The 27,301-nt window shown below is 41.2% G+C and overlaps 1 protein-coding gene across 2 annotated transcripts in view; it reads left to right on the forward strand.

Annotated features, from left to right (window-relative positions):
* The window catches only part of MSN (moesin), a 349,029-nt gene that overhangs the window by 241,330 nt on the left and 80,398 nt on the right, over positions 1-27,301 (forward strand). For both annotated transcript variants that reach the window (XM_075835638.1, XM_075835637.1), the window contains one exon: positions 24,679-24,774. In XM_075835638.1, coding sequence (XP_075691753.1) covers positions 24,679-24,774 — 96 coding nt within the window. The remainder of the gene's footprint in view (positions 1-24,678; positions 24,775-27,301) is intronic.

The following is a 27,301-nucleotide window of genomic DNA, read 5'->3' on the forward strand; positions in this document are numbered from 1 at the left end:
GCTGATAATGAGAAGTGCCCACCACAAGATGACCCCAGTTTTGACTATTTGAATAAACTGAGACCCTTATTAGACCAGTTCAGTGCCCGGTTGCCCAAGCATACACCCCAGAGAAGGGTATTTCTATTGATGAGTCCCTGGCACATTTTAATGGGAGGCTTCAATTCCGCCAGTACCCGCCGAGTAAGAGGTCAAAGTATGGCGTGAAGATGTATAAGCTGTATGAGAGTGCATCAGGGTATATGAAGGGACACCAGTATTCAGCTCCCAGAATGCCCCCCCCCCTTACTGGGAGTTGCTGCAAAACTTGTGTGGGATTTGGTGCACCCAATGCTGGACCAGAGTAGCCACTTCTGCCTGGATAATTTTTATACCAGCATCCCACTCTTCAGATGCCTCTCTTCCAGAAGTACTGCGGCATGCGGCAGTTCTACAAAAAATAAATCTGAGAGGCCTTCCTAAGACACTGCTTGGGCAAACACTCAAGCAACAACATATTGTGTCAAGTACAAGGACAAGAGAGATGTTCTTGTATTGACAATACATGGCCATACCAGTACCCATGTACCAGTACAATATACCAGTGGACCCCCAAACCAGACTGCATCCGGGACTACAATAGGTACATAGGAGGGTGGACTTGTCAGATCAAGTCCTGAAGCCCTACAGTGCCATGCTGAAATCGAGGGTGTGGTATACGAAGTTGGCCGTGCACATCATATAGATAAATGCGTACGTGATACATCGAGGTGCAGGCCAGAGGGGAACTTACCTGGAATTTCAAGAGGTGGTTTTCAAGAACCTAATCTTTAGGGACCAGGAAGGGGGGGACACCCAGTACTTCTGGAAGCGAGGCCACACGCATCTTACCAGGGCAACATTTTCCAGAGAAGTTCCCCAAACTGGCAAGAAGGCAAAGAGTCAAGAGGTTCAAAGTCTGCTCAAAGAGGGGGTGATCAGGAAGGACACTATACCAATGCGACACGTGTCCTGAAAAAACAGGGCTCTGTTTAAAAGTGTTTTAAAATGTATCATACATCCCTTGATTTTTAACCCTTTCATGACCAAGGGTCATTGATACCCCTGTATCTGCGGTTTCGTACTGAACAAAATTATACAGTACAGAATAGCAGTTCCGCGGGAAGGCAGGGACTCCTAGCATCATAAAATGTCTATGATGCCAGGAGTCCTGTTCACCTGTGTGGTGGTCAGGCCGGGAAATCCAGCCGACACTCGGACTGTTTTCACGGCCCGATCGCGGTCGTGTGCAACTGTACGAAGAGTTCAGAGCTGCTTGAAAAGTTTAAGCAAGCTGATCACCATGATTAGACAGTCATGGTGATACTAGCTTACTGGCTCCGTTATCTCTGGGCAGAAGCCATGGACCGAGGAAGAAAAAGGGGGTAAGATGCCAGCACACGGAGGTGAGAGCCAGGGGACAAAAGTACAGCACTGCTTCACTGTGAGCAGCGCTGCACTTTTAAGCTTAGTTTCATAAAAACACATGGTTGTTTTATGAAACTAAGTGAAAGTGGTGCTGGCACTTGTAGAGAGAACCAGCACATAGATTAGTGCAGAGCTGCTCACACTGAAGCATCTCTGCACATATTAAACCCCGAATCAAGCTGCCACCGCTTATATACGTGACAACTGCACTGGGCATCAGCAGTTGGAACGTATATACAGTGAAGGAAATAAGTATTTGATCCCTTGCTGATTTTGTAAGTTTGCCCACTGTCAAAGACATGAACAGTCTACAATTTTTAGGCTAGGTTAATTTTACCAGTGAGAGATAGATTATATAAAAAAAAAAAAAAAGAAAATCACATTGTCAAAATTATATATACTTATTTGCATTGTGCACAGAGAAATAAGTATTTGATCCCTTTGGCAAACAAGACTTAATACTTGGTGGCAAAACCCTTGTTGGCAAGCACAGCAGTCAGACGTTTTTGGTAGTTGATGATGAGGTTTGCACACATGTTAGATGGAATTTTGGCCCACTCCTCTTTGCAGATCATCTTTAAATCATTAAGATTTAGAGGCTGTCGCTTGGCAACTCGGCTCTTCAGCTCCCTCCATAAGTTTTCGACTTACCACCAGAAAAGCTCCAGTAGGCCAAATGGTGGTCCTTCACTTCTGAGCCCTGTGCGCATACAGCAGATAACAGCCACATGTAGGGTATTGCTGTACCTGGAAGAACCCACATTACAATTTATGGGTTGTATGTCTCCTATGGCACATGCTGGGCACAATATATCGGACACTGAACTGGCATATATGTATAGAAAATTGCAAATCTCACTGCACCACCTGCTGCGCATTATCTTTTACAAAATACCTGTGGGGTCAAAATGCCTTTAGATAAGATTGGGGCAGTTTTTAAAATTGGGTCACTTCTAGGGGGTTTCAACAAATACTAATACATTTGGGGCTCTGCAAATGCGACATGGCACCCGAAAACCAATCCAGCAAAATCTGGACTCCAAAAAACACATAGCTCTCCCTCCCTACTGAGCCCTCCCATGGGCCCAAATGGCAGTTTATCAGCACAAATGTGGTATTGTTGTACTCAGGAGAAATTGTGCAACAAAATGGGGTATTCTATTGCTTGTGAAAATAAGAAATTTTGAGCAAAAGCTTCCACTGCCCAATTCAAATAAGTTCCGTGAAGAAATGTGGGGTCAAAATGGGCACAATACCAATAAATGAATTCCTCAAGGGTGGGGTAGTTTCCGAAATGGGTTCTCTTTGGGGTTGTTTTCTATGTTTTGGCACCACAAAGCCTCTTCAAACCTGGCATGGTGCCTAAAATATATTCTAATAAAAAAAAAAGAGGCCCCAAAATCCACTAGGTGCTTCTTTGCTTCAGAGGCCTGTGTTTTAGTCCAGTAACACATTGGTACCACAAGACCTCTTCAAACCTGGCATGGTGCCTAAAATATATCCTAATAAAAAAAAAAAGAGGCCCCAAAATCCACTATGTGCTTCTTTGCTTCAAAGGCCTGTGTTTTAGTCCAGTAACACACTAGGGTCACATGTGGAATATTTCTAAAAACTGCAGAATCTGGGCAATAAATATTTAGTGTATTTCTCTGGTAAAACTTTCTGTATTACAGAAAAAAATGGATTCAATTGGAATTTCTGCAAGAAAAATTAGATTTGCAAATTTCACCTTCACTTTGCTTTAATTCCTGTGAAACGCCTAAAGAGTTAAGAAACTTTCTAAATACTGTTTTGAATACTTGAGGGGTGCAGTTTTTAGAATGGGGTGATTTATGGGGGTTTGTATTGTATAAGCCCCTCAAAGCCACTTCACAACTGAACTGGGCCATGTTGCATTTTCAAAGCCCCAGAGGGACCAAACCGTGGGAAATCCCCAAAAGTGAAAATTTAAATTCAAGGAATTTATCGAGCGGTATAGTGAGTATTTTTACCCCACATGTTATGTGCTGACTTAAGTCGAATTATGCAGTGAAAATGAAATTCTACGTTTTTTTTCTAATAAAATGTAGTTTTAGCTAAAAATTTTCCATTTTCACAATAAATAGAAAAGCAGAAGAAAGAAGAAAAAGCACCCCAACATTTGTAAAGCAACTTTTTCTAAACGCAGTAATACCGCATATGTGGTAATAAACGGCTGTTTGGACCCATGGCACGGCTTAGAAGGGAAGGAGCACCATTTGGCTTTTGGAGCTCAAATTTTGCTGAAATGGTTTGCGGCGCCATGTCAGATTTGCAAAGCTCTTGTTGGACCAAATCAGTGGAAATCCCCATAAGTGACCCCATTTGGGAAACTACACGACTGAAGGAATTTATCGAGAGGTATAGAGAGCATTTTTACCCCACAGGTTTTTTGCTGTATTTAGTGGAATTCGGCAATGAAATTGAAAAGATAATTTTTTTTCGATTAATACGTGGACATTTTCAATTTTTACAAAGCATAAAGGAGAAAAGCACCCCAATATTTGAAAAGCAATTGCTCCCGATTATGGCAATACCGCATAAGTGGTCATAAGCTGCTGTTTGGACACGGCATGGCTCAAAAGGGAAGGAGCATCATTTGGATTTCAAATTTAGCTGGAATGTTTTTCGGGTGCCATGTCACATTTGCACCTTTTATGACAATGAAGTTCTCATCCTTGTTATCCTATTGAATTTACTTCATACTATATTCTAATTATAAATATTAGTAGTCACATTAGACTTTAATTTGAACCATCCATCCTTGATGGCTATGTTTCCCTTTTTTCTATTTTGATCTTTGTGATAATTTAAATATAGTCTATTCCTATTATGTGTACTTATTTAGTCTGTGATACGTCGTTTGCATCATATTTGAACGTTCTATACATGTATAGATATGGAACGAGATACTACCAATAAATAATTATTTAATTCGACCTGAGGTCTATGCCTAATCATGCAGGCGACTCTTCCCTTTTGTAGGTCCATATCCTTTCGATATATGTTGTGCTTTTCTGATACAGACATACATACATATTTTGATACTCGGATATCACTACATCTTCTATCTAGCATACCATCACTATTTGGGACTAAGTCCCAGGGCATGCACAATGTGCCTTGCCCTGCAAATGTCTAATTGTCCTTGAATTTGTGTACTTAAACGCTGGGCACCTATTATATTTAAACACTACATTCAAACACCATTAGTGATACACAATCATTCCTAGACTAAGTTCTTGCGCATGTGCTATAGGCCTGTTTAACACTTCGTGAAAGAGGCTCTGTCACCACATTATAAGTGCCCTATCTCCTACATAAGGAGATCAAAAAATGAATGGAGACCCTGGGTAGTTGGCAGGTATAATATACAATGAACAGAAAGAATGCCTGCAGGCAAACAAACCCTTTTTCCCAACTACCCCAAAATACAATAGGAACAATATTTTATTATGCTACGTGTAGCAGAACAAGACAGACCACATATATGTTTTTAAAATTGTCACTGCCAAAAGTTGCTTAATGCCCAAGTGGGCGTATTTTTACTTTAGACCAAGTGGGCGTTGTACAGGGGAGTGTATGACGCTGACCAATCTGCCTCATGCACTCTTCTCCATTCATTTACTCAGAGCATAGGGATCCTGCTAGATCCTTACGTGCTGCCTTATACTAACACATTAAAAATACTGAAGTGTTTAGACCGTGAATAGACATCCACTCTGCACTTCGTTACTCTGTCTGTGGTAGTTACAGCAGAGGAAGCGTGATCTCGCGAGATCTCGCTGTAAATGACAGGTTACAACGAGATCACGCTTCCTCTGCTGTAACTACCATAGAAGCAGTAACTTGGGCATTAAGCAACTCATTAGCATAAATCTAAAATCGCTAATAAAGTGGTGAAAACAGATTGGTTTTTTAAAAATAAAAAGCACTGCTGTCACCTACATTATAGCGCCGATCTCCTTATGTAGGAGATAGGGCACTTATAATGTGGTGACAGAGCATCTTTAACCCCTTAGTGACCAGCCCATTTTAGGCCCTAATGACCAAGCTATTTTATTCGTTTTTCTATAGTCGCATTCAAAGAGCTATAACCTTTTTATTTTTTTCGTCTACATAGCTGTATGAGGACTTGTTTTTTGCAGGATTAGTTGTGCTTTTTAATAGCACCATTTTTGGGTACATATAATTTTTATATTAACTTTTATTAACCTTTTTGGGGGGATTATAAAAAAAAAACTGAAATTCCGCCATTGTTCTATGCGTTTTTAAATTGACGCCGTTCACTGTGCGACGTAAATAACATGTTACCTTACGATTACGGCGATACCACATATGTAGAGGTTTTATGTTTTACGACTTTTGCACAATAAAAACACTTTTGAACTAAAATTATTTGTTTTTGCATCGTCTCTTTCCAAGAGCTGTAATTTTTTTATTTTTCCATCAATGTAGTGATTTTTTGGGCTTGTTTTCGGAGGGACAAGACGTAGTTTTGAATGGTACTGTTTTGGGGTGCATGGGACTTATTGATTCATTTTTATTATGACTTTATGTTCACTTTGCGGTTTAAATGACATATTAACTTTATTAATGGAGTCATTACGGTCGCGGCGATACCACATATGTGTACATTTTTATTTTTTTTTACACTTTTACTAAATAAAACCACTTTTTATGGAAAAAAATGGTTTTATTTATTTTTTTACTGTACTTTTTATTAATAATCTTTATTTCACTTTCCACTAGGGGACTTTACTGTTCGATATTCCGATCGCTGCTATAATGCTTTGGTATACTTCGTATACCAGAGCATTATTGCCTGTCAGTGTAAATCTGACAGGCAATCTATTAGGACGTGCCTCCGGCGCGTCCTAACAGGCATATGTCCAGGGCAGACCTGGAGGCTTTTATCAAGCCCCCGGCTGCCATGACACCCCATCGGAGACCTGCGATTGCATTCGCGGGCCGCCGATGGGTGACAGAGGGAGCTCACTCCCTTTGTAAACAAAGTTAAATGCCGCGGTCACTATTCTATCGCGGGCGTTGGAGCAGGAGCTCAGCTGTCATCAGACCCGTGCAGGACTTAGACTAGGCTGACGTGAAAAGGCGTCAGCCTAGCCTAAAGCCCATTAGTGACCGACGTAAAAAGGCGTATTAGTGGTCACTAAGGGGTTAAGTAATCTTGCATTTTTCGTACTTAGACGCTTGACACTCTTTTCCACATATATGCGCATGCGCAGACCTGATCTTACGATAGGCTAGCATATACGACTTCTGATTTGTAAGCCCTTACAAATCTCATCAGAAAAGGGCTTGACTCGCTACACACTCTCTACTATTGATTGACATAGTGCTCGGAAGTGAAGAGCAACATGCGCATTTGAGGTCTATTTTGTTGATTTTCACAGCATTGACCCACAATTGCAGGACTCTGCGGTCAAATAGTAAAACGTCTAAGCAGGTTGTGATCCTTATTTTGGAAGCTACACCCCTTAAGGCAATTTAACCCCTTCCTGCTCAGCTCAGTACTATTACATCGGGCTGAGCACATCGTTCGCACTCAGCTCACTAATAGTACTGACATGAGTTAACACGGTGCCATCTTTCCCCGGCGCGTGTTTGATCTGTGATACCTGCTGTTTCCGACAGCAAGCTATTACAGCTCAGTGTGCAGGGACCGATCGCGGTGGTCCCCGCCGATTAACCCCTTAGAAGCTGCGTTCAATAGCGGCTTCTAAGGGGTTAAACCACCATCGACGGCCTGCTACATGATAGCGGGCGGCGATGGTGGCTATGGCAACTGGAGGCCTTTCAATAGCAAAGTCAGGACCCAGTATGTTTGCTATCAGAGAGTAGCTGACCGCTCTAATACACTGCACTATGCATGTAGTGCAGTGTATTAGAATAGCGATCAGGGCCTCCTGACCTCAAGTTCCCTAGTGGAACAAAGTAAAAAAAAGTTGTGTGAAAAGAAAAGTTTTAAAAGTGATAAAAGTAAAAATCCATCTTTTTCCCTTATCAGTCATTTATTATTAAACAAATGAACTATACATAATTGGTATTGCCGCGTCCGTAAGGGCATGAACTACAAAATTATTGTGTTATTTATCACGCGCGGTGAACGCAATAAAAGAAAATAATAATAAACCATACCAGAATAACAATTGTTTGGTCACTTCACCTCCCAAAAAATGGAATAAAAAGAGATCAAAAAGTTGCATGTACCTAAAACTGCAGTTCATTACGCAAAAAACAAGTCCTCACACGGCTTTCTTGATGGAAAAATAAAAAAGTTATGGCTCTTAGAATAAGGAAACTCCAAAAGTAAATGATTTTTTATTAAAAGTATTTTATCGTGCATAAGACATAAAAAAAACTATAAACATATGGTATCGCCCTAATTGTATCGACCTACAAAATAAAGTGAATATGTCATTTATAGCGCACGTTGAACGTTGTAAAAAAAATTGAATAAAAAAACAATAGTGGAATTGCTGTTTTTTAGTCACCACGCCTCTAAAAATCGAATAAAAACTGATCGAAAAGTCGCATGCACACCATGAAAACTACAATGAATTCCTCAAGGGTTCTAGTTTCCAAAATAGGGTCACTTTGGGGGGTCTCCACTGTTTTGGCACCACAAGACCTCTTCAAACTGAACATAGTGCCTAATAAAAAGAAGGCCTCAAAATCCACTACGTGCTCCTTTGCTTCAGAGGTCGGTGCTTCAGCCCAGTAGCACACTATTGCCACATGTGGGATATTTCTCATTTTCTGACAAAAAAAAGAAATATGTAAATTTCACTTCTACTTTGATCTAAATTCCTGTGAAACACCTAAAGGGTTAATAAACTTTCTATATGCTGTTGTGAATACTTTGAGGGGTCTAGTTTCTAAAATTGGGTGTTTGATAGGGGTTTATAATATATATGCTCCTCAAAGCAGCTTCAGAACTGAACTGGAACCTAAAAAAAAATGAGGCAATACTTTGCTTCTTACATTATATTGATAATGAACAGTGCCCACCCCGAGATGACCCCAGTTTTGACCGTTTGTATAAATGGAGACCCCTATTAGACCATTTCAGTGCCCGGTTTTCCCAAGCATACACCCCCGAGAATTGTATTTCTATTGATGAGTCTTTGGTACATTTTAAAAGGGAGGCTTCAATTCCGCCAGTACCTGCCGAGTAAGAGGGCAAGGTATGGCGTGAAGATGTATAAGCTGTGCGAGAGTGCATCAGCATATACGTACAATTTTGGGATATATGAAGGGAAGGATACCAGTATTAAGCCGCCAGAATGCCCCCCCTTACTGGGAGTTAATGCAAGAATTGTGTGGGATTTGGTGCATCCACTGCTGGACCAGGGTTACCAACTCTACCTGGATAATTTTTATACCAGCGTCCCACTCTTCAAGTGCCTCACTTCCAGAAGTACTGCGGCATGCGGCACTGCTAGAAGAAATCTGAGAGGCCTCCGTAAGACACTGCTTGGGCAAACACTAAGAAGGGGTGAGAGCAGGGCACATTCTAGCAGCAATATATTGTGTGTCAAGGACAAGAGAGATGTCCTTGTATTGACAACAATACATGGCCACACCAGTACCCATGTACCTGTACTTTGTACCAGTACAGAGACCCCCAAACCAGACTGCATCCTGGACTGCAATAGGTACATGGGAGGGGTGGACTTGTCAGATCAAGTCCTGAAGCCCTACAACGCAATGCGGTGTGGTATAAGAAGCTGGCCGTGCACATCATACAGATGGCATTGTACAATGCATATGTAAAGGATCTGCCAGACACAGCTTCTGTTTCAACGCCCGTGGGTAATCAGTCTGCACCTGCTCCTAAGTCTGAGAGAGTGACTCCATCTTCTACCAGTCAGGCTGGGAGGCTTATGAGTGGGAGAGCCTATCACAGCCTGGCCAGACGGAGCTAGCTCCCGCCCTCTGTCTATTTATACCTTCACTTCCTGCTCCTCCAGTGCCTGTGATTCTTGCCTGTTTCCTGGCTCTGCTGCTGCTGCTTGAACTACAGGGTGGGCCATTTATATGGATACACCTAAATAAAATGGGAATGGTTGGTGATTATTAACTTCCTGTTTGTGGCACATTAGTATATGGGAGGGGGGAAACTTTTCAAGCTGGGTGTTTGAAAATGCATCCCGATCTGACCCCCTTAGACTTTTATCTTTGGGGTCATCTGAAGGCAATTGTCTATGCTGTGAAGATACGAGATGTGCAGCAACTGAAACTACGGATACTGGAAGCCTGTGCTAGCATTTCTTCTGCGGTGTTGCTATCAGTGTGTGAAGAGTGGGAGAAGAGGGTTGCATTGACAATCCAACACAATGGGCAGCACTTTGAACACATTTTATAAGTGGTCAGAAACTTGTAAATAACTCATGAAAGAATAAAGTAACGTTAAAACCAAGCACCCCATTGTTTTTCTTGTGAAATTCTCGATAAGTTTGATGTGTCATATGACCCTCTTCCCATTGAAAAAACTAAAGTTGGATACAAAATGGCCGACTTCAAAATGGCCGCCATGGTCAACACCCAGCTGGAAAAGTTTTCCCCCTCGCATATACTAATGTGCCACAAACAGGAAGTTAATATCACCAACCATTCCCATTTTATTTAGGTGTATCCATATAAATGGCCCACCCTGTACTTGTTACCTGTAGGAATAAATTTTGCACTATAATTACCCAAAGTAGATTTGAAAATCTCCCATTTATCATTTGTACCATTATTTAACATTAGTTCTTCCCAGTCTATATCCTGAAATGCAGCCCTCATCCTGGGGAAATTGGCCTTCTTAAAATTAAGTATTTTTGCCCTCCCAGCCTGTGTTTGTCTTTTACAGTATAGGTAAAATATAACTATATTATGATCACTGTAACCAAGATTTTCACGAACATTGACATTCCCAACAAGCTCTGCATTATTAGAAATGACCAGATCCAACAGAGCTTCACCTCTAGTCGGGTCTTCCACAAACTGGCCCATGAAATTTTCCTGCAACAGGTTGAGGAAACGTCTCCCCTTTGCAGTTGAAGCCGAACCATGACACCAATTAATATCCCCGTAATTAAAATCTCCCATTATCACAACAGTACCCGCCTGTGCAGCCCGCTCCATCTGTTTATATATTTGACTTTCTATCTTTTCAGTTATATTGGGGGGTCAATAGATTACACCAAAAGTAATTTTTTAAGTGTTTACCTCCCTTTGTAATTCCACCCACAAGGTTTCAACCTCCTCACAATCTTCACCCTCTAATGTCTCATTCGCACTCACCTTCATATTGCTTCTCACATACAGACATACCCCACCACCTTTCCTATGTGTCCTGTCTTTCCGAAACCGTGTAAAACCCTGTAGATTTACAGCCCAATCATGTGAAGAGTCCAGCCATGTCTCAGCAACACCAACTATATCTATATCTTCCAGTATCAAGGCCTCCAGCTCCCCCATTTTGCTTGCTAGACTTTTGGCGTTTGTGAACATACATTTGGGCCTTTTTATTTTCACTGCCGTTTTGTAACGAAAGGATCTCCTTATCTTGTTGCCTAGTCCTCTCCCCACCGTCTGTTTCTCCCCCACCAATATAGTCTGACCCCTCTCTAACCTAACTACCCCTTTATTTTCTACATTGGCCTCCCTCTTCAGCCCTAGTTTAAATTAAACACTCCGCCACCCCAGCTAGAATTCTCTCCCCCAGCACAGCGGACCCCCTTCCATTTAGGTGCAAATCATCTGCAGAATACAGTTTGTACCCCAATGAAAAGTCAGCCCAGTGCTCTAGCACCAAGTTGTCAGCTTGGTTACTGAAAGGCAGATCTTGAGAAACCACGGATTGTCAGACGAGGTAATTTCAACTATCTTATTAAGCCATAAAGAAGTTACCTCGAAAATCTATCAAACATTTTTGAAGAAATTCTGTTCCTGGTATGGAGTACCGGGACCTGACCCCTTTCTTCCCAACCTCGCGAAGATCCTAGATTTCTTACAATCAGGATTCAAAAAAGGGCTTAGCCCTAGTACCATAAAAGTGAAAATTTCAGCCTTAAAGAGGCTCTGTCACCAGATTTTGCAACCCCTATCTGCTATTGCAGCAGATAGGCGCTGCAATGTAGATTACAGTAACGTTTTTATTTTTAAAAGACGAGCATTTTTGGCCAAGTTATGACCATTTTTGTAGTTATGCAAATGAGGCTTGCAAAAGTCCAAGTGGGTGTGTTTAAAAGTAAAAGTCCAAGTGGGCGTGTATTATGTGCGTACATCGGGTCGTTTTTAATACTTTTACTAGCTGGGCGCTCTGAAGAGAAGTATCATCCACTTCTCTTCAGAACGCCCAGCTTCTGACAGTGCAGATCTGTGACGTCACTCACAGGTCCTGCATCGTGTCGGCCACATCGGCACCAGAGGCTACAGTTGATTCTGCAGCAGCATCAGCGTTTGCAGGTAAGATCGCTTTTCAGTCGCTATTACATCAGCGAGAAGGATTGGAGAAATCCAAACTCTTTTGGTCATAGAACACTACCTTAAAATTCAAGAACACAAGATCATTCTAAAACTAGATCCTTTCTTCATTCCGAAAGTATCTACTGCCTTCCGTAGAGACCAAGAAATAATTATACCTTCCTTTTGTCCAGATCCTAAAGACCATTAAGAAGAAAAATTCCTTCGCCTTGATGTCAGGCGAACAATTCTTCATGCCATTTTAGTGCACAATATGTTGTGCCCAGTTTGTGCCACCGAAGACACACACCTCGTAAACTGTTAAGTGGGTTCTCCCGGGTATGGGAATGCCATATATGTGCACATAAACTGCTGTTTGAGCACACTGTAGGGCTCAGAACAGAGGGAGCATTAGAGCTGTCAGTCATTCATGACAGCAAGCCTATTAGGCTCTGCCTCCGGGCGTGGCCTAATGGGCTTTTGTAGGTGGCAGACCAGGAGGTAATTGTTAGGCCTCTGGTTGCCGTAACAACCATAGGCATCGCAGCGATGCTGATTGTTTGCCATCACTAAGATGCCAAGATTGCTGTTGACTGCGGCAAGAAAGAGGTTAATGGCGGGGAGAGGAGCTAGCTCCGTTCCCTGCCGTTATATCAGGGTGTCGGCTGTAGCATACAGCCGACACCCGTGGCTGATGGAACAGGCTCAGAAGCTTCTCAGAACCCATCTTCTTTTTTGCAATCGGAGGCCTTTCACACCCCGCCTCTGGGCGGGGCCTTTCAGGCCTCCGTATTTTGCATACAGAAAGCCATTGTTAGGCCACCGGTTGTCATGGAAGCTATTGTTCCAATATGCTAGTAAACACCATGGATGCAGCGCTCGCTTTTGAGCGCTCTAAGAGGTTAACGGCCGGATCGGAGGCTAGCTCCGTTCCTGGCCTTTAAGTCATCACTGCTTTAAAACTGTGTCTGCAGACGTGTCCGTTCATGTTAACATGCCAACACCCGTGATGTAATATGTCACAGGGAGTTAAGGGGTTAAATAAAGCCTTAAATTCTAAACAAATTTTGTGTCTAAACCCCTAGTGGCCAGCTTATTTTAAACCTTAACCCCTTCCTGCCGCAGCCCTTTTTCAGATTTTCATTTTAGTTTTTTCCTCCCCACCTTCCAAAAGCCATAACGTCTATATTTTTCCATCTATATAGTCCTATGAGGGCTTGATTTTTGCGGGACGTGTTGTAGTTTTTCGTAGCATCATTTATTTTGCCATATAATGTACTAGGACAATTATTTAATTATTTGTGGGGTAGAAAATTTAAAAAAAACTGTGATTCCTCAATGTTTTTTTTCGCGACGTTTTTACGGAATTCACTGTGCAATTAAAACAACATGCTAACTTTTTTCTGTGGGTCAATACGATTACGGCGATACCAAATATATATATATATTTTTTTATATTTTATTACTTTTACAAGTTAAAACCTAAGTGTAAAAAAGAAAATTTATTTTGTGTCACCAAATTCCGAGAGCCATCATTTTTTTATGTTTCTGTCGATTAAGTGGTATGAGGGCTTATTTTTTGCGGGATAAGCTGTAGTTTTTAATAATACCATTTCGGTGTACATGCGACGTTTTGATCACTTTTTATTTCATTTTTTGTGGGAGAATAGGTGATCAAAAAATAGAGATTCTGGCGTTTACAATTTTTTGTTTTTTACGGCGTTCACCGTGCGGGTTAAATAATGAAACATTGTAACAGTTCAGACTTTACGGACACGGTGATACCAATTATGTTTATTTATTTTTTTTATACTATGCTCTAGGGGCAAAATGGGAAAAGTTTTTTTTTTTAACTTTTAATTATTTTTTTTACATAAAAAAAAACCAATTTATTTAACAAATTTGTCCTCTTTTTTTTATTAGTCCCCCTAGGGGACTTCAACCAGCGATCGTTAGATCGCTTGCACGATATACTGCAATACTAATGTATTGCAGTATATCGTGATTCCGACAGGCATCTATTAAGCCCTAACAGAGGCAATGCTTAATAGGTGCACAAAGATGGCAGACCTGGGGGCCTTCTTTAGGCTCCCAGGCAGCCATAGCAACCATTGCCCCCCCCCCGCAATTGCATTGCAGGGGACGCGATGAGCTGTTAGAGGGGGTCGCCCCCCTCTTTCTAACTATTTAAATGCTGTGGTCGCTATTGACCGCAGCATTTAACGAGTTAGGGTTTGTTCACACGCAAACTTAAAATACGTCTTAAATTACGGAGCTGTTTTCAGGCGAAAACAGCTCCTGAATTTCAGACGTAATTGCTCATTCTCGCGTTTTTTGCGTCGTCCATTACGGACATAATTGGAGCTGTTTTTCAATGGAGTCAATGAAAAACGGCTCCAATTACGTCCCAAGAAGTGACATACACTTCTTTGAGGCGGCCGTCTTTTGGCAGCGACGCATAAAAGAAAAGACCGTCTGCACAGAACACCATAAGACCCATAGAATTCAATGGGCAGATGTTTGCCGACAGTTTGGAGCCGTTTTTTCGGCCGTTATTCCAGGCGAAATACGCCTGAATTACGTCCGTAAATAGGGCGTGTGAACATACCCTTAAACTAGCTGGATCGCGCTCGAGCGCGATGCCGCTAGTTACTCTGAAATGTCGGCTGTAACAAACAGCCGACACCGGCATTGTATGGGTTCACTCCGTAAGTCCGTTCCATACTTCCCCTACCCGACTTTGGCGTATGGATACGTCAATGTCGGGAAGGGGTTAATTACCAAGATATTTTTCCTTTGTCGCATTCAAAGAGCTATAACTTTTTTATTTTTGCGTCGACATAGTTATATAAGGACTTGTTTTTTGCGGGACAAGGTGTGTTTTTTAATAGAATAATTTTGGGGTACATAGAATATATTGATTAACTTTTTTTGGGGGCATAATCGAAAAAAAAACAGCAATTTCGCCACTATTTTTTGCGTCTTTAATTTACACTGTTTACTGTGTGGTATAAATAACATAATAACTTTATTCAGCGGGTCGTTACGATTGTGTCGTTACCAAATGTATATGGTTTTCTTATGCTTTACTACTTTTAGGCCTCATGCACACGACCGTATTTTTTCCCACCCGTAAATACTGGCGTAAATACGGGTCCGGTGTCACACGTATTCCACCCGTTTTGCACCAGTATTTACGAACCCGTGCCCGTAAATATGGGTCCGGTGTCACCCGTATTCCACCCGTATTTACGGGCACGTTTTTGGCGGCAAAATAGCGCTGCACTAATCGGCAGCCCCTTCTCTCTATCAGTGCAGGATAGAGAGAAGGGACAGCCTTTTCTGTAATAAAAGTTAAAGAAATTCATACTTACCCGGCCGTTGTCTTGGTGACGCGTCCCTCTCTTCACATCCAGCCCGACATCCCTGGATGACGCGGCAGTCCATGTGACCGCTGCAGCCTGTGATTGACCTGTGATTGGCTGCAGCGGTCACATGGCCTGAAACGTCATCCAGGATGTCGAGAGGGACGCGTCACCAAGGCAACGGGCGGGAGACCGGACTGGAGGAAGCAGGAAGTTGTCGGTAAGTATGAAAGTCTTTTATTTTTATTTTTTACAGGTTTATACTGATCGGTAGTCACTGTCCAGGGTGCTGAAAGAGTTACTGCCGATCAGTTAACTCTTTCAGCTCCCTGGACAGTGACTATTTACTGACGTCGCTTAGCAACGCTGCCGTAATGACGGGTGCACACATGTAGCCACCCGTCATTACGAGAGCTCCATAGACTTCTATGGACTGTCCGTGCCGTTATTACGGCCTGAAATAGGACATGTTCTATCTTTTTCAACGGCACGGGCACCTTCCCGTGAGAAAACGGGAAGGCACCCGTCGCCAATAGAAGTCTATGAGCCCGTTATTACGGGTCGTGATTACGACCCGTAATAACGGGAGTTTTTACGGTCGTGTGCATGAGGCCTTACAGAGTTAAAACGTTTTTATTTTTTTTTCGAAATTGGGTTTTTGTGTCCCCATATTTGAAGACCCATAACTTTTTTTATTTTTCCGCCGATTAAGCTGTATCAGGACTTTTTTTTTTTTGCAGGACGATTTGTAGTTTCTATCAGTACTACTTTGGAGTACATGCGACATTTTGATCACTTTTTAGCAAAAAATTTTTACAGCAGGTTGAACAGAAAACAGCAATTCTGGCATTGCTTTTTTTGTTTTGTTTTTTACAGTGTTCGCCGAACAGGTTAAATAACATAATAGCTTTATAGTTGGGGTCGTTAGACACTGTGATACCAAATATGTGTATCTTTTTTTACGTTTTTTTTTTTTTCATAATAAAGCATTTTGTTAGAAGAAAGTGTTTATGAAATTTGTATTTTTTTTCACTTATTTATTAATAACTTATTAAACTTTTTTTTTGACTTTTTTTACTAGTCCCAGTAGCGGACATCACTATGCGATCGTCCAATCTCTCTTTTATAATACACTGCAATACTTCTGTATTGCAGTGTATTACTGGATGTCCAATTACAATGCACAGGCAACTGCTAGGCCATGCCATGGCATGGTCTAGCAGACATCCACTACAGGCAGATCTGGGGGCCTTTATTAGGCCCCCGGCTGCCATAGAAGACACTGGCACCCTGCAATGTCATAGCAGGGTGCCAGTGGGGTGAGAGAGGGATCTCCCTCCCTCTCTCCAAAACCACTTAGAAGCGGCACTCACTATTGAGTGCTGCATCTAAGGGGTTAAACTGGTGGATTTCAATCCAAGTTCTCATCTACCTCTGGTAGCTGAGAACAGGGAGTTTTAATTGCTCCCGGCGGCGCAGCTTTATTCTGATGCAGTGCCATGAAAAGGCATATGCATCAGAATAAAGCCCATTAGTGGCCGCTGTGAAAAGGAGTATTGGTGGTCCTAGCTGGATAAACACCTTTAAAAATATAAAAATCTCCAGTGAAGCGTTATTACATTTGCTTAGATAGTATAGCGCCACCTGTTGTTCACCGTGTGTAGCAATGTTTACATCCACCTAATGAGCTGAGTGACAATGGACGCGCAATTCTCAATCCCACTCCCAACAGCCAGTTCTCTGCATAGTGATCCTCTGTTTACTGCAGAGCAGCCAATAGAAATAGCTTTTTGCTTGCCGTGGAATGAGCAGAGCCTCTGCAGTAGCATGGCAGTATAGATGAGAAAACTCTCTCCGCTTGTTAGGAATGGAAAGCTGGATTGGAAAGTAAGACTGGACTATATCATCCGCCAGAGGGGGAAGGAGACTAATTCTGCTCAGAGTCTCTCCCCCAGCAACCGCACCGAGGGGCACAAGGGGAAGCAAAATGTATTTATTTTTATTATAATTTTAGTGGATTACATTTTTGTTTTAGGGAATTTAGACAAATCTGCTCTGAATTTTGAAGATAATCAGCTGATACCTCATTTCTGCCATTTATTGGCATGTGGATCTGCGGCTTTTAATTACGGAATCCGTATTTTAAAATGAGTATGCTTCAGATATATGAAATCTTCAGTGCGATCATTCTTTCGTGCTGATTTTTCCCAGAGCATATAAATTGGGCATAAAATATCTAATTCGCATGCATTGCTGGCAAATAATCAGTGGCAATAAACAAATAACCAATGGGGGGGGCCTTAATGACGAGCTATTTTTTTTATTTTATTTTTGCCTTTCAACAGCCATAAATTTTATTTTTGCATTGACGTGGTTGTATGAGGCCTTGTTTTATGCGGGAGAAATTTTATATTTTTTTTTCCTGCGCAGTTTGCTGTGTAATTTATGTAATTTACTTTTTTGCGGTATGAATGCGGAAAAAAGCGATTTTCTTCATTTTGTTTTTATACAGTTTTCGTTGCACGCTAAATCACCTGTTAAATTAATTCATTAGGTTATTGCGGACGTGTAAATACTTAATGTGTAGGTTTTTATGTAATGAATGGGCAATAAAATATATTTTATACTAAATTTACTTAATAAATGATTAAATAAGGCCGTCCCCTTTGATCATGCCGTGGTCATTGACCGCAGCAATCAAAGGGTTATTCAGATGGGGTTGGAGTTTTCTCTGATTCCAGCTGTATTCACAATCTGCTGCAACTCTCTGGTCGGGAATTCCTCTCCTGGAGGAGCCACTGACGTCACAATCCATATATGGACAGTGAAGTCTGGGGCTACCTCTAGGGACGGAATCGCCAGCCAGAGCGTTGGCAACGCTCTTGCCAGGGATTCCGGTCCAGGGGGATCCTCTGACGTCACTGTCCATTTATGGACAGTGACGTCGGAGGTTCCCCCAGGAGAGGAATGCCTGGCCAGAGCGTCGGCAACGCTCTGACTGAGGATTCCCCTCCTAGAGGGAGCCTCAATTGCGCTATCTACAGGGGGTGTTTGTGTGTGACGATATCTACAGGGTGTGTGTGTGTGTGTGTGTGTGTGTGATGTGACAACTATCTACGGGGGTGTGTGTGACCCTATACACAGGGGGTGGTGTGACCCTATACACAGGGGGTGTGTGACACTATACGGGGGGGGTGGGGGGTTGATACGAATCTACAAGGGGGTTAGGCCCAGTCAGAGTATCGGCAACTCACTGGATGGGAATTCCGCTCATGGAGGAGTGCATGGCAGAGCAGGAAGCTGATGGCTTTCTGCTCTGCCATTATATTCAATTGTATCTGCGTCAGCTATACATTAGATATAATGTCTTCATTCCATGTCTAGGTAGAACAGGGACGTAAAATACAGCTGTATATATGGAATATGTGATCATCCCACAATCAACTTCACATCTAACCTGTTCATTCCATATCTAGGAAGAAAAGGATTTCACTAAATGCCTGTATATGAGGAATATGGGTTTATTCCACTATACACATATAGCACAAGAAACTTTTTATACCTCCTTTTTTTATATTTTTACTCATTTAAAACGTTGTTCATTCTTTTTCGTCATTCTTTTTTAGTTTTTTTGGGGTATATGAATTTTTTTGTGCAGTTGTGCCTTACATTATTGGTACAGGATGATGCTGTAATAAATAGGGCAATGCATTGTGCTTACCGTTAAGTGTTTCTGGGAATAGATGGACATTACTGGAATAATATCCCAGTAATAAAATAATTTAACAAGTACGAATATGGTTGAAGCAGTTCTCTTAAAGAGGACCTACAGATGTGTCCTCCCTTATGTTTTTAATCTGGAATAACCCGAGATGCATAGTGCGAAAAGTAAAAAAAACATGTAAGAAAAAAGAAAACACTTATACCTCCATCGGATGCCATTTGTCGCCCAGAGGCTCCCATGTTAAAATATACATCACAGCCATCCAGTAAAAGGGCATGTCATTTTTATCATAGGTTTTTAAGGTCGACTGATGGCATCTTTTCGGCAATTCGTCACCTGTAGACTCCAATGTTAAAAAACAAAACAAAAAAACAATAAACTTAAAAGTGTAACCTTTACGTTTTTTGTGTTTTTTTTTTTTTTTACTTGAAGGCTGCATCTGACTAATGCTATCTGTCGGTTATCCGTCACCCATAGACTCTTATGTTAAACAACATATACGTACAACGTATACGTTTTTTACTGGATGGCACGAGATTGTATTCAATCGGAATCTTTGTGTAACTTCAAGAAAAAGCAAGGGTGGACACTTCTGTATCCACTCTCCTGACATGTCTGTTTTAGTAAATGCTTTTATTCCCCATAAATTAACATGTGTGTTAGTTAGGAACATGCTGTTCCTCTTTTATTCTGCCTGGAAATGTATGAATGAATTGACAACTGGGTGTTAACATTCCTCTGGTCAATGGGGGATGTCCCTACACATTGTGACATTGTACAGTCATCCTTTTTAGCAGTGTCTTCCTTTTTTAGGCACACATTGACAAAGTGAATGGTTAAACCCAGTTTTTAACCCCTTAATGAGCAGCCTATTTTAGACCTTAATGACCAGGCTATTTTTTAAGTTTTTTCATCGTCGCATTCCAAGAGATATAACTTTTTTATTTTTGTGTCGACTGTATCAGCTGTATAAGGTCTTGTTTTTTGCGGGACAAGTTGTATTTTTTAATAGCACCATTTTGAGGTACATATTATTTATTGATTAACTTTTATTAACTTTTTTTGGGGGGGGAGATAGAAAAAAATTGCCACTCTTTTTTGCGTCCTAAATCTACGCCGTTTACCGTGTGGTATAAATAGCACTAAGTTTATTCAGCGGGTTGTTACGATTGCAACGATACCAAATTTGTATAGTTTTTGTATGTTTTACTACTTTTACACAGTAAAAACGCTTTTTTTTTCAAAATTATTTGTTTTTGTGTCTCCATATTTGAAGAGCCGTAACGTTTTTATTTTTTCGCCGATGCAGTTGTATGAGGGCTTTTTTTTGCGGGAATACTTGTGGTTTTTATTGGTACCATTTTGGAGTAAGTGCGACTTTTTGATCACTTTTTAATCACATTTTTTTAAAGTCAGGATTCACAGAAAACAGCAATTTTTCCGTGGTTTTTTTATTAAATTTTTTACGCCGTTCACCGTGCGGGTTAAGTAATGTAATAGCTTTATAGTCGGGGTCGTTACGGACGCGGCGATACCAAATATGTGTAACTTTTTAACTTTATTTTGTTTTTTTAATAGTAAAGCAGTTTGTAAGGGGAAAAAGTGGGTTTTTCATTTTTTTTTCACTTTTTTTTTTAATTAACTTTATTAAACTTTTTTTTTTACTTTTTTACTAGTGCGATCATCCGATCGCTATTATAATACACTGCAATACTTTTGTATTGCAGTGTATTTCTGCCTGTCCGTTTAAAACGGACAGGCATATGCTAGGTCATGCCTGCGGCATGATCTAGCAGGCATTCATTACAGGCAGACCTGGGGGCCTTTATTAGGCCCCCGGCTGCCATTGGAGAGACAGACACTCGGCGATCTTATCGCCGGGTGTCGGTGGGAGAGAGAGGGATCTCCCTCCCTCTCTCCAAAACCACGCAGATGCGGTGCACGCTATTGAGCACCGCATCTGAGGGGTTAAACGGGTGAGATCGATACTAATATCGATCTCACCCGGCAGAGCAGGGACGCCCCCAGCCCTCCACTACGTCTGCCAGCTGAGAGCAGGGAGATTTGACAGCTCCCTGCTCTGTTTACTTATTCCGATGCCGCAACGTAAAACGTCTATGGCATCGGAATAAGGCCCGTTGGTGACCGACGTAAAAAGACTATGGGCCGGTCACTAACGGGTTAATTCAGGGGGAAAGGGTCTCCTATATTTTTTTTCTGTTTTCTGCCCCAAAATAATGTACATAAATATTGCCTGAGCTGCTGTTAACACCTTTAGGACACAGCCTGTTTTGGCCTTGTGGACACAGATGATTTTTTCAAATCTGACATTTGTCACTTTATGTGGTAATAACTCCGGAATGCTTTTACCTATCTAAGCGATTCTGAGATTGTTTTCTCGTGACATATTGTATTTTATTTTAGTGAAAAAATTTGGTCGATAAATTCAATATTTATGTGTGAAAAACTTCAAATTGTAGCAAAAATTTGCATTTTTCTAAATTTTAATGTATTTGCTTGTAAAACAGATAGTAATACCACACAAAATAGTTACTAGTTAACATCCCCCATATGTCTACTTTATGTTTGCATCATTTTTTTTCACGTCCTTTTATTTTTCTAGGATGTTACAAGGCTTAGAACTTTAGCAGCAATTTCTCATATTTTCAATAAAATTTCAATAGGCCATTTTTTCACGGACCAGTTTAGTTCTGAAGTGGCTTTGAGGGCCTTATATATTAGAAAGTCCCCATAAATCACCCCATTTTGAAAACTGCACCCCTCAAGGTATTCAAAACCACATTCAGAAAGTTTCTCAACCCTTTAGGCGTTTCACAGGAATTAAGGCAAAGTAGAGGTGAAATTTACAAATTTAATTTTTTTTTGCCAAAATTCATTTGTAATAAAAAAAAAAAATCTGTAACACAGAAGGTTTTACCAGAGAAACGCAACTCAATATTTATTGCCCAGATTCTGCAGATTTTAGAAATATCCAACATGTGGCCCTAGTGGACTGAAACACAGGCCGCAGAAGCAAAGGAGCACCTAGTGGATTTTGGGGCCTCCTTTTTTTAGGAATATATTTTAGGCACCATGTCAGGTTTGAGGAGGTCTTGTGGTACCTAAACAATCGAAACCCCCAAAAAGTGACCCCATTTTGGAAACTACACCCCTCAAGGCATTTTTCTAGGGGTATAGTTAGCATTTTGACTCCACAGTTTTTTTTGCAGAATTTAGTGGAATTCGTCTGTGAAGATGAAAATCGCCTATTTTTCTGTGGAAACATAGAATTTTTTTCATTTTTACAAGGAATAAAAGGAGAAAAAGCCACCCAACATTTGTAAAGCAATTTCTCCCGATTACGGCAATACCCCAAATGTGGTCGTAAACTGATGTTTGGACCCACAGCAGCGCTCAGAAGGGAAGGAGCGCCTTTTGGATTTTGGAGCGCAGATTTTGCTGGATTGGTTTTCAGTGCCATGTCGGGTTTGCAACGCCCCCGAGGGACCAAAACCGTGGAAACCCCCCAAAAGTGACCCTATTTTGGAATCGACACCCCTCAAGGAATTTTTCTAGGTGTATAGTGAGCATTTTGGCCCCTCAGGATCTTTTTTAGAGTTAAGGTGACCAAAAAACAGTGATTTTGGCGCTTTAAATTCTTTATTTATTACAGCGTTCACCGTGTGCAATAAATTACATTTTAATTTATTCTGCCGGTCGGTACGATTACGCCGATACCATATGTGTATAGTTTTTTTACGTTTTGCAGCGTTTGCACAATAAAATTAAGTTTCTATAAAATAATTTATTTTCTGAGGCACGCTATTCTGAGCCGTAACTTTTTTATTTTTTCGTCAAAAAAGCTGTGGGAGGTCTTGTTTTTTGCAGGACGGGTTGTAGTTTTTATTGGTACTATTTTAGGGTAAATGCGACTTTTTGATCACTTTTTATTCAATATCTTGGGAGGGGTGGTGACCAAAAAATAGCAATGCTGACATAGTTTTCTGTTTATTTTGTTTGCGGCGTTCACCGTGCGGAAAAATTAACATTATAATTTCATAGTTTGGGTCGTTACGAACACGGTGATACCAAATATGTGTACTTTTTTTTAACGGTTTCATTTTTTCCTTATAATAAATGACTTATAGGAGAACAAAAACGTATTTTTAAACTTTTATTTTTTTTGTGTATTCATTTTTCTTTTACTTTTTACACTTTCTTTTTTTGACCTGCAACTCTGATCGCTGCTAGAATACATTACACTACCTAGGTAGTGTAACGTATTCCAACTGTCAGTGTGATGTCACAGTCACTCTGACAGTTGGTCTACGAGGATCAGCAGAAGCTTCCTCATAGGCTTCCATACATGGCAGACTCGGGGGCCGTTGTCTGGCCCCCGGGTGCCATCACAAGTATCAGAAGCCCCCACGATTGCATGGGGGCTGCTGATACGCTACAAACCCGCTACATGCGGAGATCGCAATCGAGCCCCGCATGTAACGGGTTAATTGCCGAAATCAGCGGCGATGAGCCGCTGATCGGCAACACTGGAGTGTCAGCTGTCGGGGACAGCTGATCTCCAAGTTCCCGATGCACACTGTCGCCGACAGTGTGCCATCGGGAACGACACAGTGACTTCCTGTCACGCTGACAGGAAGCCTATCAGGAACAGCCGAAGGTTGGTCCTGATGGGCTTCCGTCCATGGCAGACCCGGAAGCCATTGTTTGGCTTCCGTTTGCCATAGTAACTATCGGCAAACCCCGCGATTTCCGACCGGGGTCTGCCGATATGTTAGAAACCCCCAAAATTCGGCGATTGCACCCGAGGGGGTTAATTCGCCGAAACCAGCGGCAAAGGACCGCTGGTCGGCAAGAGTGGAGTGTCAGCTGTCATCCTCGTGCGGGAAGTAACCTGCCGCGACGACTGACAGTTACGTCCTGGTGCGGATAGGGATTAATAGCATTTAAAGATATGCTTTACAGCAGCCACGTGATCCATAGGAAACAATAGTATGAAGCAGACACATTGATTTCTATGGGAGAGTTTTCTAGACATGCTCCGTGATGGGAGCAATAGGAGGGGAGCTGTGTCCATCACCTATTGTCTGTGATGGATCCTGTGTTGTCTATTTATCGGTGTTACCTGTCATTGTATTTCTGCTGTAATGACAATGAGATGACTGCTGAGAAGTGATCTCTACAGAACAGGAAGTGTCAGTCTATTGTGAGGCTCAGTGACCAGAGTGAAAACTGGAAGATTTAGGATAGTTTTTCAATATAGATAATGACATAGAAAAAATAAATCCCCAACAATTCTAAAAAATATGTTTAACATAATAACTTGATTTTAATGATTGTGACTTGATTTAAAAAAAATTCTGATTACCCATTCCCTTTAAATTCCACTTGCTCTTGGTGGGACATGTTGTCAGATGTTATGTATTCTATCATTGGTCATACATCCCTTTGTCTTTGTCTAACATCTGTAGCCAGTGTGCAGTAACATATTTTTATCAATAATAAATTATTATCACTATTCTTTTCTCTCATTGCACTACATACATAACACATCCATAGTTCAACTTCAGTTTGTACAATACCAAATACCAGACCTGATTTGGTTAATCCAGATTTTTTTTTTCTCCTTAGGTTGTGAAAACAATTGGACTTCGAGAAGTCTGGTTCTTTGGACTTCAGTACCAAGACACAAAGGGCTTCTCAACATGGCTAAAGCTCAACAAAAAGGTAACACCTTTTTTTTCTGTTCACTTTTTCTGTTATAATATTGAAGATTTATTGGAAGAGTGCCGTTGAATCTAATATCTACTTAGATTATTGGGATGAATATAGAATGGTGTCTATTCATGTTTTCTCGTTTAAAGTATTTACTGGGGGACACAGTACCATGGGTATAGGCCGCTGACGCTAGGTAAATATAAAAAAAAATAAAAAATGTGTGACTCCGCCCAGTGGGCTGTACCCTCTGCTGAGCACATCTCCTCAATTTTAGGCTAATGTCTGCAGGAGGCAGACATCAGTGGATGCCCACCTCTCTGGTGGATGTTACTCAGTCCCATACTCTTACCGCAATGGCGGTCGAGGACGCCGGACAGCCGCATTACTTGTGCGTTTTCCAAAGGTGTGACAGGCTACGCCTGAAGACGACTTACAGGTAAGTCAAAACAAAGGAGGAAGGGGGGGGAGGAATCCAATTAAATAAACATCAAAAAGCGAAAGACTTAAAAATAATACGCTATTGTGATAAAAATGGCGGATAATGGAGGAAGCATCACAGTGATAGACACTCTTATCTACAGAACACAAATCTTGGAGTTCCTTTCGGATGGAGATAACTACAGAAAATTAGATGGAAATCCTACCAAAGATCCCCCCCTCCCCCTATGTTTTTTCTTGCTTATACATACAAGGTCAATTCCTCCTTGCACACCAAAAATAGCCCGTTATATAAGGGCTTATACTCAACGTTTGCATAAGATTTTCCCTAATTCATTGGATACAATAAGGGTTCTAATATTGCTGATCAGGGAAGACTGTATCTACTATCACATTGACATTTTATGTAACAGATTTTTTCTGCTGTTCACTATGTCACAAGATTATCAACGCTCCAGGTTGGAGATGGCGGCTCTGGTGTTTGGCAGCACCAACAATATGGACGATAGTAACTTGGTCTTGCAGGACAAGTTCCGAGAACTGGAAAAATTATTGATAAAAGAAATGAGAGTTTGGTGGTATTCCACAACCCTTCAGAATTATATAACCAATCGCAATGTGCCAAAAAAACAGGGGAAGAGAGGGGGGAGGATGTCTTTAGTACACTGTTGGACATTGTTAAATTGCGAATAAATTTGTTGGTCAAGAGACACTTTTTGACATCATTCGATACAGTTCAATTAGATACAAAGTGCCAATTACATCCTGATACCAATATGTCAATAGAGGAACAACAGGACTTTGAATCTGCTACATTTCAAGAACAGTTTACTTTAATGTGCCTAGAAGATCTTGTTATGGGGGAACCGAAACCACTGTCCAATATAGCTACTAACTTTTCTACGTCGAATCCCAGATTTTATCCTATACAGTCAAGGACTGATTCTATGGACAGATTCCAATTTCCAATATATAGGAATTTACAGACATTACATGATAGCAAATGCATTAAAAATAAAAGAAATATGACAGTTGCTCATCAAGCTGCAGTCAAGTCATTAAAAGACAACCCTGCTATTGTGATAAAAATGGTGGATAAAGGAGGAAGCATCACAGTGATGGAAACTCTTATGTACAGAACACAAGTCTTGGAGTTACTGTCGGATGGAGATACCTACAGAAAATTAGATGGAAATCCTAACAAAGTTTTCCAAATCAGTTGTAACTAATTGTTGGACGAAGGTTTTCGGGGGGGGGGGGGATTATTACCAAAAACCAACATTAATATCGGTCAGTCGAATTCCCAATTATTCCCATTTTACATGCTCTCCCCAAGACACACAAAGGCATCAATCCTCCACCTATACGCCCTATTGTATCTGGGATCGGATCCCTCACCGAGAGGCTGTCGGAGTGGCTTGATTCACTCCTTTAGCCCCTTGGGTCTAGGGTACCGGGCCATTTATGGGACACAACCGATGTCTTACGTGCACTAAATAACAAGGTGTGGGACCATAAGTATATTTGGTTAAGTTATGATGTGATATCACTATACTCCAGCATCCCCAATACAATAGCACTAAAAGCTCTGGAACATCACCTTTCCAAATACAGTACACATACATCTGAACTCCAAATTTTCTGCATAGAGGTATTGGAGTTCCTCATGACACATAACTATTTCCAGTTTTACGGGCAGTATTTCTTACAGTTAAAGGGAGTGTCAATGGGGGCAACATTTTGCCCTCATTGGCAAATCTTGTCATGGCCTCGTGGGAGGAATGTACTATTTTCACCACGGATAACCCATATGCTGTTTCTCTGCATTGATAAGGTAGATACATCGACGACCGCCTAATGATATGGGAGGGCGATGTATCTGCCATACCAGATTCCATCTTTTATCTAAATGATAATAGCTGTAATCTTAAATTTACATATCAGACAGAAATTAATACCATCTGTTTTCTGTACCTAGAATTGACAGCCATGCCTCGGGGGATTGTTCAGTCTAAAACATATTGCAAACCCACTTCGGGTAATACCATTCTTCATGCGAATAGCAGCCACCCCAGACATACTATTTCTTCCATACCCG

This window comes from Rhinoderma darwinii, chromosome 8 (assembly GCF_050947455.1).
Source record: "Rhinoderma darwinii isolate aRhiDar2 chromosome 8, aRhiDar2.hap1, whole genome shotgun sequence".
Taxonomy (NCBI): Eukaryota; Metazoa; Chordata; class Amphibia; order Anura; family Rhinodermatidae; genus Rhinoderma; species Rhinoderma darwinii.